The 11813-nt window shown below is 63.9% G+C and overlaps 1 protein-coding gene across 1 annotated transcript; it reads right to left on the bottom strand.

The window, feature by feature from the left end:
* Positions 1-3749: 3749 nt before the first annotated feature.
* On the bottom strand, positions 3750-11470 carry HCN3 (hyperpolarization activated cyclic nucleotide gated potassium channel 3). Its single transcript, XM_074164647.1, has 8 exons — positions 11160-11470; positions 8241-8670; positions 7928-8089; positions 7212-7430; positions 6593-6739; positions 6247-6487; positions 5452-5616; positions 3750-4894 (listed from the first exon to the last, which is right to left on the bottom strand). Exons 1-8 carry the CDS (start codon positions 11468-11470, stop codon positions 3750-3752), a joined length of 2820 nt encoding a protein of 939 aa, XP_074020748.1.
* Between the last annotated feature and the right edge of the window lie 343 nt (positions 11471-11813).

The following is an 11813-nucleotide window of genomic DNA, read 5'->3' as shown; positions in this document are numbered from 1 at the left end:
CCGGGGGGGTGCAGCTGCCGGTGTGCAGTGTAACGGGGATGCCGATGTCGGGGGGGTGCCGTGCAGGGGGGTGCAGGTATTGGGGTGCAGTGCAGGGGGTGCAAGTGTTGGGGTGCAGGTGTCAGGGTGCAGTGCGGGGGGGAGCCGTGCAGGGGGCTGCAGGTGTTGGAGGGAGCAGGAGATTGCAGGTTTTGGGGGTGCAATGCAGGGGGGTGCACCGCACACCTTCGCATGTGGATGAGAATCCAGGTGCTTCCCGCTGTCCCCCCGCCGTGCCAAGGTGGCAGGTGGGTGCAGCTCCGCATGGCACCCCTGGGCTGCACCGGGGGACGCCGCTCTGCAGCCCCCTCCCCGCCGCCCACCCGCTGATTGGCAATCTCCCGCTTATCTGCCATGATCCTCTAATCTCGGCTAACCCTGCTTTAATCAATCTCTGCCTTGTTGCCTGCTAATCCCCCGTGCCGCTGCCGCTGCCAGAAATGTGGGGGCTTGGGGCAGAGCTGCCCCCCGCCACAGCTGGGTCCCTGTGCAGCGCTGGGCCCGGGCTGCCAGCAGCGTCTCTGCCCTTGCCCCGGGACACGATGGGAGCCAGCAGGTCCCTTCGCCTCCTCCCCAGCCCCATCCACATCTGCTGCACAAGCCCTGCAGACGGTGGGTAAACCGTGGCTGGGGATAAGACACATGGGCTGGAATTGTATTTCCAAGAAAATGCTCTTTTGCTTCTGGCAGCTTGGGCACGCGCTGCAGAGCCGCTCGCTGGCCAGGCAGAGCCAGGCCTGGGCGCTGGCAGTGCAGCCCAGCCCTCCAGCAGGACACTGGGGCAGGGGACTATTAGCCAACATGCACCCTTAATCAGTGTAATCTGAGATAATCAAATTAGAAAGAAACTGCTAATCAGCTCTGATCTCATGGTGTATCACAGAGCTTTACTCTTGCTGATGGTGGGGTGGCCACCAGTGTCCTGCAGCACAGGTTGCCGTGGGGAGAGACAGCAGGTGACGACGGGCTGCCCGCACCCCGTGGATGGTGCTGCAGAGGGTGCAGAGGCTGGAGGTGCCGAGGAGGGGTGCAGTCAGGGCAAAGCTGTGCCCCCAGACCCGTGCTGGCAGCACCACGTGGGTCTCTGCACCGCAAATGCCCTGGCTGCCGTGGCTCGGGCACCCCAGCCCATCTCGCGCTGCATGACCTTCATTTAATCTAGTTAATGCCTAGAGTCTGCTCTGCAATCAGGCAGTATCAAACCTCCCCCCCCTCGGTTAATAAATGGAAGGGAGATGGAAGGGGAAAACAACCAAAGATTAAACATTAATCTCCCCGGGGCCTAAAGGGATGGGGTGGGCGGGAGGATCCTCTTGCCTTTGGGCTCCTGCTGCGCTGCCCAGGTCTGCGGCGCTGGGAGAGGCTCCCGCAGGGCACCTGGGAACGCCCCAGCTGCTCCGGGCAGGGCCAGGATTGGATCCAGCTTTTAAGCAGGAGAGGGACTGCAGTGTCCCCCCTGCCCCATCCCGACCCCCACTGGGGGTGCCGTCAGGCGGTGCTGAAGGAGGCTGCCCCAGACCAGCTCAGAATCTCTCTTTATTATTTAAATCCATTATGTACAACGACCAAAAATAAAAAAACGCTTTTAAATTCTCTGCAATATGAAAACTACAAGCTCTGTACATCGACTGCCGTGAGTGCAAGAGTGAAGGATCATGGTCTTTGGTGACTAGACTCACACCCACGCACGCCGCAGAGACACGCGTGTGCCGACGGCACCCCCAGCCCCTTCAGCCTCCCGGCCGGGACAGGGCACTGGGGCCACAAGCTGACATGGCTCGTGGCAGGGGTCCGCCGTGGCACAGGGTGATCGGAGCACAGGGTGACTCTGGCTCCTGGCACAGGGCTGGGGTGTGGGGAGGGTGCACCAGCGGCACGGCCGGCGGAAGTGGAGCCGTGCTCCGTGCTGTCCGGGCCGGCCCGCGTGGCTCTGCGGGGAACACCTAGGATGACCGCTAAAACATCTACGTCACGCAGTGTAAACACAGCCTGGGAACGTCTGACTACGCAGCCCAGCTGCAGACCCCTTCCCGAGGGGCTGCTGGGGAGACACCGACCGTGGGGATGGAGCGGGACGCGGGGGTGGGCGGGGAAGGGGAGTTTAAGTCCATGAAAAAAAGGCAGTGCTGGACATCCCCTCCGACAGCCACGCCGAGCTGCCGTGCCCCGCAGGCTGGGCGCTCCGAGCAGCCCTGCAGTCCGGACTACTCCCGACATCCCAAAACACGAGGGGGGAAAACTGAAGACCTCACTTCGAGAAGTACCACGTGGAACAAGACCCTCGCCTGCTGCATCGGGGGTCTGGCAGGCCCTGCTTGGCAGCAGCCAAGCCCCAGAGCATGACTACAAGCCATGGTTCCTGACTCCAGTGGTGGGAAGCAGCTTGCGCAGTGCAGCGGGGTCGGGAGGGGACACTACTCTAACCAGGACTGCTAACATGGTTGGCCCAAAGCACACGGTAAGCAGAGCTCAGCTGCTCGGCAGAGCCATGACTCGAACACACATTGCTGACTACGGGCTCTTGGGAGGCAGGGGGGGTTGGCCGCGGGGACCCCAGGCCCCTGCCCTCCTGCACAGAGACCCAGCAGGGCGAGGGGAGGCAGCCCCACAGCCCGGCACCTCACCCAGGCGCTGCCTACGGTTCGCATCTCTTCACAACACCCTTTGGCTCGCTGCGGCGCTGGTGACCGGCACCCTCAGGCAGTTTGGAGACCGCAGGGCAGGGCAGGGGGGAGCAGAGCCCGGGCTGAGCATCCTCCTGGGAGCCACAGGGAGCGGGGTGCCCTTCTGGCTGCCCCCTCGCCAGAGCATAGGGAGGGTCCGCGTGGCAGTGCCGGATGTGGGGGCAGAGCTCTGCCCGGCAGCACATCCTAACCCCACAGGGACCCCATACCACCGAGGCAAGATGCACCCCCAAGCCAGGGAGAGGCACCTGGGGGCTGCTTGGTCCACCCCCAGCTCTGCCAGACAGCACTCATCACACCAGGGGCACCCTGCCCGGGACCCCCACGTCCTGGCACCATGCCCCAGGGGACCTGCCAGGGCCTTGGGGAGGGGGGACCTGGCCCCCGCTGGCCCTGGGTACCCGCACTCTGTCTGCCCTCAGACCCTGCTGTGGGCTCCAGCCCTCTTGCTCTGCCCTCAGCCATGGGCCCCAGGGTGCTGCCTCGCCCCCCCTCCCAAAAAGTGAGGGCGCTGGGCAGAGCTTTCTGGGGATCAAGGTGGGGGCATATGGCGGCCGCTGCTGGAGCCGCCAGTGCCGGCCTGGTCCCAAGGACAGGCCGTGGGTGCGAGGGCAGAGTGTGGGGGGGCCCTGGCCCCCAAGGAGCAGTTGCAGGGAGCCAGGCTCCCCAGGGAGGCCGGGGTTTGGGCGAAGGCTCTGACCTGTCCTGTAGCCCCCAGGAGGGCAGGACTCAGGACTGATGGTGATGGAGCAAGGAGGGGAGAGCCCGGTCAGGGTCCCCCTCTCAGGGAGTCAGCAGAGCCCCCTCCTCATCCAGCCAAGCCAGCTCTGGGGCTGCCCCACACCCGTCCCTGCTGCACCCCCACGCCGGGAGCAGCCAGTCTATGGCCCCGGGTGCTGCCTCTCACCTTGTCTTCTCTCCGACACAGCCAGGGCTGGGGCCCCTCACCAGGTGCTCTGCCTCTCCTGCCGCCTCTGCCGCCAGCGTGCCCGGGTCCCTCCTGCCTGTGCACGGTGCTGCCGGGACTCACATGTTGGATGGGAGTTTGGGCTTCCCTGTTTCCACCTCGGGGCTGAAGGCCACGGAGCCCTTGCGGGAGGGACCTGCTGCCTGCCTGGAGGCAGAGACCGGGGACTGCGGGGTGGATGCTCCTGCCACGGAGCGGCTGGGTTGAGCCAGCGATCCTGAAGGCATCTGCTGCGGGTGTGCTGGCTGGCCTGGCATCCCCGGACATGGCTTGGTGAGGAGTCCGGCTACCGAGGGAGAGGATCTGCGGGCCAGGTTCCCTGCAGATTTCCTGCCCTGCTGCAAGGAGCCCCCATCGGCTTGCTGGGCCACTTTATTGGGAAGGGAGGGCTGGGAGGCAGAGAGGAGCCGGACGTCCTGGGTGAGCCGCCCCACGGGCAGGCCCTGGATGCTCCTGTGCTTCACCAGCTGCTGGGGCTGCATCAGAAGAGAGATGTGGGAGCCGGTGGCTCGGGAGAGGCTGTAGTGGAGCGTTCTCCCCGCTGGCAGCACCTGCTCTGAGCTGGGGGATGGAGCCCCTGCCGCCTGCTGCAGCAGCGAGGTGGAGACCGAGGTGCCCCGGGACTTGGAGAGCTGGGGCTGGGGGCCGGCTGGGGGCTGCTTGGCTGCCGCCAGCATCTCCCCTTTCTGTGCTGCACGCGGCAGGGGCTGCACCCCATGGCTTGGTCTCTGGCCCCCACTCTCCAGGGGCACCTGGGACTGCACCATGGGGGAGGAGGGCGAACCAGCGGCAGGCGTCTGGAGGTGGGACTGCGTCCCTGATGGGGAGCTCACAGAAGAGGGTCGGGAGCCCCCCAGGCTTGGCTGGGACCTGCGCACCGGCTTCGTGAGCAGGGTGGCCTCAGGGGAGAGCGGGCTGGAGATGGAGGAGGGCGGCAGGAAGATGTGGGCCTGCAGGCTGTGCTGGTGAGTCAAGGCAATGGCCACGTTGGTGGTGGCGGCGGCCGTCTGCAGGGGCGCGTGCACCAGCGGCTCCCAGATCACCGGCTTGCCGCTCAGCTCCCGGCCCATCGCCATCTGCTGCAGGTCCTGGATGTTGTGAGCCATGTCCTGGTCATGCTTCACGATTTGCTGGATCATCTCGTTGTTCATGGACCCCGTGCTGTGTTCAGCTCGCTTGCGGAGCAAGATGGAATTCTTCTTCCCTGGGTGGGAGGCAGCAGTGTCACCAACCCCAGGAGTGCTGGCTCTTGGGGACACTGTAGAGAGCAAGGTAGCAGTGGGGAAGGGACAGTAAAACCTCATCGGTGTGCTGAAGGGAAGCAAGACCCTGGGGAGGGTCTGGGCTGGGACCGAGGGAGAGGAAGGGACAAAACAGGGGAATCCTGGCTCCAAAGGTTCCAGGCGGAGGCTGGGGTCCTGTTTGTCCTCCACAGGTGAGGGGGGGCAAGGACAGCAGCTGGCTAATACCAGACAGTGCAAATATGGGTGTGGGGGTGACAGATCCCCCAGGGAGCCTGTCATATGGCATTGCCTGGATCTTGCCTGGGAGGAGAGAGGGATCCTGGAGGCAGGTTCCTTCTCTGTGCTTCCCCTCATCCTCATTGCTGAGGACCCATGGGGCTGAGGTGCTGTGACCCACGGGGTCTGTGATGCTGTCACCCATGGGGTCCGTGATGCCATCACCTATGGGGCTGAGTTGCCGTGGCCCCTGGGAGCAGGCGCAGAGGTGGCCATGCTGAGCCCAGGGGCCACTCCTCACCTATGCGGTCCAGCCGGTCCATGGCCACCGTCTCAAAGGCCCTGCGCATCATGGGGTACTCCTCCAGCACCTCATTGAAATTATCCACTGACAAGGAGTAGAGGCGGCAGTAGGTGTCAGCTCGCACACTGGCCGTCCGCCTGCCCCGCGTCAGCAGGCAGATTTCTGCAGGGAGACAGGTCTGGGTGTCAGGATGACACAGTCATCCATCCCCTTCCCAACAGCCTCCCCAGATAACTGCAGCCAGAGCGGGGACAGGGCAGCCCCACACTCCCACACCCTGCACAGAAAGAGAGCATGATCAGGAGGAGGAACAGATCTGGGAGTCCAGACATCCACGGCCATGCCCTCGGCCAGGCACAGCCTTTTCCTCCCTCCCCAGGCCATGGAGACATCCCTGGGCATGGCTGCAGTGATTGCCTGGCATGTTTCTCTCCCAGACCTGTCCTTGTAGCCCAGAAACTGGCTCAGATGCTCTGCTCTAAACCACTCTCCTCTCCACCCACAGGTGGGGTGGGTGGATGCCCCCTCTGCCCAAGCCAGCCAGAATTCAGTGCTCTGACTGCTGGACTCTCTGATTCAATCTGCTGGACAAGGTTCCCCAGAAGAACAGGGGTGGTGGGGTGGACTTCTGAGCCCCAGAGGCCTGTGTGAGGAGGATGCCAAGCCTTTGGCACTGGGCAAGAGGTGATGGGCAGCGGGTGCAGCAGGCAGAAACATCAGGGATGCTCCAGCTCCTGCCCCCTGGCAGCTCTCACTCCTCTCTGCTCTCCAAGTCCCCCAGCTCAGCCTCACCCCCAAAGTAGGAGCCATCAGACAGCTTTGTCTCCTTGTTGCCCTTGGTGAGGATGCTGACCACGCCGTGCTGGATGAAGTACATCTTTTTGCCCACGGTGCCCTCACGGATGATGAAGTCGCCAGGCTGGAAGACCTCAAAGCGCAGCTTGGTCAGCATGGCTGTCACAAAGTTGGGGTCCGCATTGGCAAACAGGGGCATGTTGGCCACCAGGTTGCGGCAGTTGAAGTTGATGATCTCCTGTGGGGTGAGGAGCAGGTCAGCAGAGACATCAGCAAGCCTGACCCCAGTAAGCACTGGCCCCCCTTCCCCCAAGTCACCAGCACTGGGGGGGCCTGCCCCTACCTCTTTGAGTGGCTCACTGAGCTCGCCCAGGATGTTCTCCTCATCAAACATCTTGCCCTGATAGCGGTGCTCATAGTACTCGTGGATCCGCTGGCGCGTGTCCCCAGGCAGCTTGTGGAATGACATGTACTGCTCCACTTGCTTGTACTGCGGGGACAAGGCAGAGCCACACAGGGCTGCGCTGAAACAAGCCACACCACACCAGAGGCTGGTGGCATGGTCGGCTAACACTTTCCCTCTCCTCAGCAGTGAGAAGCAGCTGCTGCCAGAGCTGGGATCCAGGCACCCCTGCTCCACGGCCCTGTCCCAAAGGCCACCTCCGGGGCAGAGGACGGGACCCTCGGGCACTCAGGACGCAGAGGGTCCCAGGGCAGAGGCCAGGATGGGGCCTCACTATGCTAGGGGGAACCCCAACATCATGAACAAGGTGTCTCCATCCTACTGGGCAGCCAGACCCCCCCCCCCCCCTCCAGCCCCCCAGGTGAGTGGCAAGGACAGAGATCAGGGCAGCGATCTGCAGGGCAGGGCAGCCTGTCCTGAGCAGGTTCTGGAGCTGGACCCACTCGTGCCAGGGCGTCTTCCCCCAGTACTCGGGCACTCACTACTCCACCCTGCTGACCTTCTCCTGGTACTGGCGCCGGGACGAGTCCAGCGACTGGATGAGGGCGGTGGCGTGGCCGATGAACATGGCGTAGCAGGTGGCCCCCACGATCATGCTCAGCATCGTGAGCCAGACATCAGTCATGCCCTCGGGCGCCTGCTGGCCGTAGCCGATGCAGAGCATGTGGCTCATGGCCTTGAACAGGGCGTGCGAGTACTGCTTCCCCCAGGAGTCGTTCTGCAGACGAGGGAACAGTGGTGCTGGGGGGTCTGTCGGAAGGAGCTGCTGGGCTGAACCCTCCAGTTCCCCCCTCCCCAAGCCAGGGAGTCCAGAGCCCCAGCAAGGAAAAGGTTCCTGATGTGTCCAAGCACAAAGGGCAGAGCTCTGCTCTGGGAGGAGGCATTGGGAACTGCGCAAAGCCCTGGGCCTGCAGCAGCCCCTGCTGTGGGGAGGAGGCAGGAGCCCCACTGCCCTGTTCCCTCTTGGCAGGACACGAGGGATTCCCCTGGCCGCTCCAATTCCAGCAGCACCCAAGGCGGGCTGAGATGGGAAGGTGATGCAGAGATTCCCCTCTACCCCATCTCACTGCTGTTGCAGGGCAGTGACCGGAGAGATGCTGCTCCGCAGCACATGGATCCGGGCAGCTCCAGCCTTAGAGTAAGAGGTGTGTAACCAAATCCTCTCCTCTCCCCGGCAGATGCACGGCTGGCATTGCCCCTGCCGAGGGCACTCACCACCATGTGGTTGATGGAGACCCAGCAGTCCTCAGGAAAGTCTTGCAGCATGGGCACCAGGAACTGGAGGCAGCCATCCCAGTGACACAGCAGCAGCATCATGCCGATGAGGTTGAAGATCCTCACCACAGCACTGGCCAGGTCGTACGTCATGTGGAAGATCTGGGGAAGAGGCAGGAGCAGAGCTACAAAGAAACTCTCTTCCCAGAACAGCCCTCTGAACCCCTGCCCTCCAGCCCTACACCACAGCCAGGGATCCCTGACCTGGCCCGAGACCCTGAGCAGGATCCTCGGACCCCCAAGGGATTCTCACCTCCTCCCACTGGTGGATGTAGCGGATGAGGCGCGAGAGGCGCAGCAGGCGCAGCAGGCTGAGGATCTTGGTGAAGCGGACGATGCGCAAGGCCCGGGCTGTCTTGTAGACGTCAGAATCCACCTGGGTCTCCAGGTCAACGATGAGGAAGATGTAGTCAACTGGGATGGAGGAGATGAAGTCGACCAGGAACCAGCTCTTCAAGTACTTCATTTTGATGGTGTGAGGGTCAAGGATAATCTCTGTGTTGTCCTCCACCACAATGCCTGTCCGGAAGTTCAGCACTAGGTCAGCCAGGAAGAAAGTGTCCGAAAGCACGTTGAAAACGATCCAGGGAGGGGTGTTCTCATCCTTGAAGAAGGTGATGCCCACAGGCAGGATGATCAAATTCCCCACCATCAGGAGCAGCATGATGAGGTCCCAGTAAAACCTGCAGGGAGGGAGCACGGGGGACAGAGCGGGGCAGGGAGAAGTGGGGAGAGGCAAGGAACAGCTGGTTAGAAAGCAAACCCAGGTTCAAAGTTAGAGAGTCCAACACATCACGGAGAGACGGACACTCAGGACACACGCACATGTGCCTGCCCACACACATGACTAAGACCCTGCTGCTCGCCGGGACACACATGAGTATATGTGTGCGGAGAGGAGCGGTTCTGCACCGGCTCTCGAGGCAGAGCAAGGTCTGGGGAGCCAACATCACTCTGTGCGTGTAGGAATGGAGGGCTGTAGCTCAAGGAGCATGGCTGCTGCTCCACCCTCTCCTCATGGCATGGCAGTGCATGCACATGTACACCCCCTCCCCAATCCTGACATCTGCCTTGTGGAAAACTCCGTGAGAACGTGGGCTTTGCTCCCCGGAGCTCCCTGTCATCCGCCAGCTCCCCACAGGGCTGGCTTAGCAGGATTTAGAATAAGCTTTGCTGGTTATGCAAACCGAGCACCGAGCTCCTGGGGCAGACAAGGGGACTCAGGGGGCCAGGGAGGTGGTTGGGGTTGTAGCCCAGTTGAGCCAGGCAGCAGCCAAGCAAGGACAGACAAGTGCCATCAACATGGGGAAGGTGGGAGGAACATGTCCAGCCCCAAAGGGGCTGCTCAGGAGCACTGGGCAGGAGCTACAGAGCCCTGGGCCTGCAGGACCCCCTAATCCACATCCTTTCTCTGAGAGTGGACAAGCTTAGAGGCTTTGGAAGAAAAGCCAAGAGACAGCGAGGCAGCAGTTGATTAGCATTTGGTTATGCCATGAAATTCTGCATCCCCATTCACATGCAAATGTGGCTGGGATGTTTTCAATCTTCACACAAATGCATGAAATGCCTTTTTTTACAAAGCCTTTGACGGCTCCTGCAATGGCTGGGTGGACTCCCGGGCTCCTCGCTCCAAGTTTTTACGGGTGCCTGGAAAAACTTCGGGTGCCCCCGTTAGCCCCAGCCCTGGAGGTGTGCATAGACCCCAATCTCCAAAGATGACCTCAGGGCAACTCTTGGTCTCTGGTGGCCTTTGCACGTGACAAGAAGCCCAGGGGTGTTTCGTACCCTGCGTCCTTGGTGGGGCACAGGCACCAGGCTCTCTGCAGGTGGCAGGGAAGAGGAGGGAGAAGTCACGGCACCATGTGAGGCTCCTCCATTGAGAACACCAGAGCCTGGTGGGGGGGAACCACCTCCTCGGACCTCCCCAGGGCCCAGGAGCCTCGCACAAATTAACACCTTCCTGCCCACAGGCATGGAGGCACCGGCCAGGCAGAAGGGGCCTGACCTGGCCGAGCAATCGCCTCCCGCATCCCTACGCTGCGCCCTGAGAAACACTGTGTGCCGAGCGGGGAAATCGCCTCCCCCCACAACTGCCTGAACCTACCGGAGCTCTTGATTCAGATCTTAGCTTAAGCTCTTTAGGACAGGCCCTGTCCTTTACTCTGTGTCAGGGCCAATGCGCGGGGCCCTGATCTCAGTGGCCTTTATGTATCCCCATAATGTGATAAACACCAGCATAATCCTGCTGGCTGTCCACCTGCCAGTTCGCTTCATGTCACCTTCAGCGCAGGGCACCGGCTGTGCAAGCCACTCCTGCTGAGCTCAGGCTCACAGATTTTGGGGCAGCTTCCTCAGGAAAAGGGTTCTAGAGGTGTGCAGCCCTTGGAGCAGCCTGGGGGAGCTGGCATGCACAGAAGGTCAGGGCCCAGTGGTGAGGAGAGCTGGCTACAGGTGCTGGGGACCGGTAGTGCTCCAGGGTGCCTCACCAGGCTGGGGACATCAGCCATGTCACAGCTTGCTGTGGGAGATGACTGCCTGGCAGCTTCATCCCCCATAGAGAAAGCCCACCCTATATGACTCAACATCCCCGTGACACCCAGTTCCTCCCACATCATCCATCCCTGAGCTCTCCCTGTGATCCCGGTGACACCGTGAGCCAGGCCTGGCTCCTCACTCGGCACCCTACCCTCCTCCAGCAGCTGCCAGTGCAGGGCTGGTGCTGTGGGAAGCTCACAGGCCCATGTCCCCATGGGGATAGCACGGCTTCTCACCGGGTGCACAAATTAAACACGCAGCGGAGAAGGAGCGGGGAAAGCTGTACGAGGAGCCGTGGAGAGGTGGCCCCTGCTTCCCCCTCCGCACACCCAGAGCCGGAGCAGCGGAACTGGGCTGCGCGGGACTGCGAGGCCCGGGGCTGCGGAGCCCGGGAGGGGCTGAGGCAGAAGAAAGTTGCCCGCGTTCCCCGGGGGACCGGCGCGGGAGGACCCGAGGATGGGGAAGGGGCTGGGGCAGCGCGGGCCCCCGCGGTTCGCCCGGCAGCCGTGTCCCGCCGGCCGGGGGCCATCCCCGGCGCCCGGCACTTGTTGCCCCGACGGCCGCTGGCGGGGCCGGGCCGGGCGGCGGAGCCGCGCTCAGCACCACGGACAGCGGCGGGGCCGGGTGCGGGTCCCACCTGAAGTCGCTGTAGGGGTGGATGATCCAGGCGCCGGCCGACTTCACCCGCTGCCGCTCGATCTCCACGGCCCGGTGGCTGCCGAACATGCGCAGCGAGAACTTGTTCACGGCGGGCTGCAGCATGGCCCCGAGCTGCCGCTGCACGAACGTACCCGCTGCCGCCGTCTCGCCCTCCGCCACGATCTGCTCCGCCGCCGCCGGCGAGGCCGGGGCCGCGCCCGCCGCCCCCGCGGGCGCCCCCGCCGCCTCCCCGTCCGGCACCGGAGGCTTCTCCCGCGGCTCGGGGCTACGGCCCGCCGCCGCGTCCATGCCGCCGCCGCCGCCGCCGCTGCCGCCGCGCCTCACGTTTCCTTCAAACGCCCTTGTCCGGGCGCCCTGCCCGCCGCCCCGCCGCACATGCCCGGCCCCGGGCGGGCGCTCGCTCGCCGCCCCCGGCCGCTCGGTCACCGGCCGCCCTCGCTCGCACGCTCGCCGGCGCCCGCAGCTCCGCCGGCGCCCGCCTGTTGCGCACGCCCCGGCGCGGCGGCCGGGCCCCACCGCCAGCGGGGAGGCGCCGGCGGCACCGGAGCGGCGGCGCGCCGAGCAGCGAGGCCCGGGCGGCAGCGGCGGCGGCGGCGGCGGCGGGACCCCGCGGCGGGCGGGGCGGGGCGGG

Source organism: Numenius arquata, chromosome 27 (genome assembly GCF_964106895.1).
Source record: "Numenius arquata chromosome 27, bNumArq3.hap1.1, whole genome shotgun sequence".
Taxonomy (NCBI): domain Eukaryota; kingdom Metazoa; phylum Chordata; class Aves; order Charadriiformes; family Scolopacidae; genus Numenius; species Numenius arquata.
Note: the sequence above shows the minus strand (reverse complement) of the source record. Positions and strands in the feature narration are given on the sequence as shown.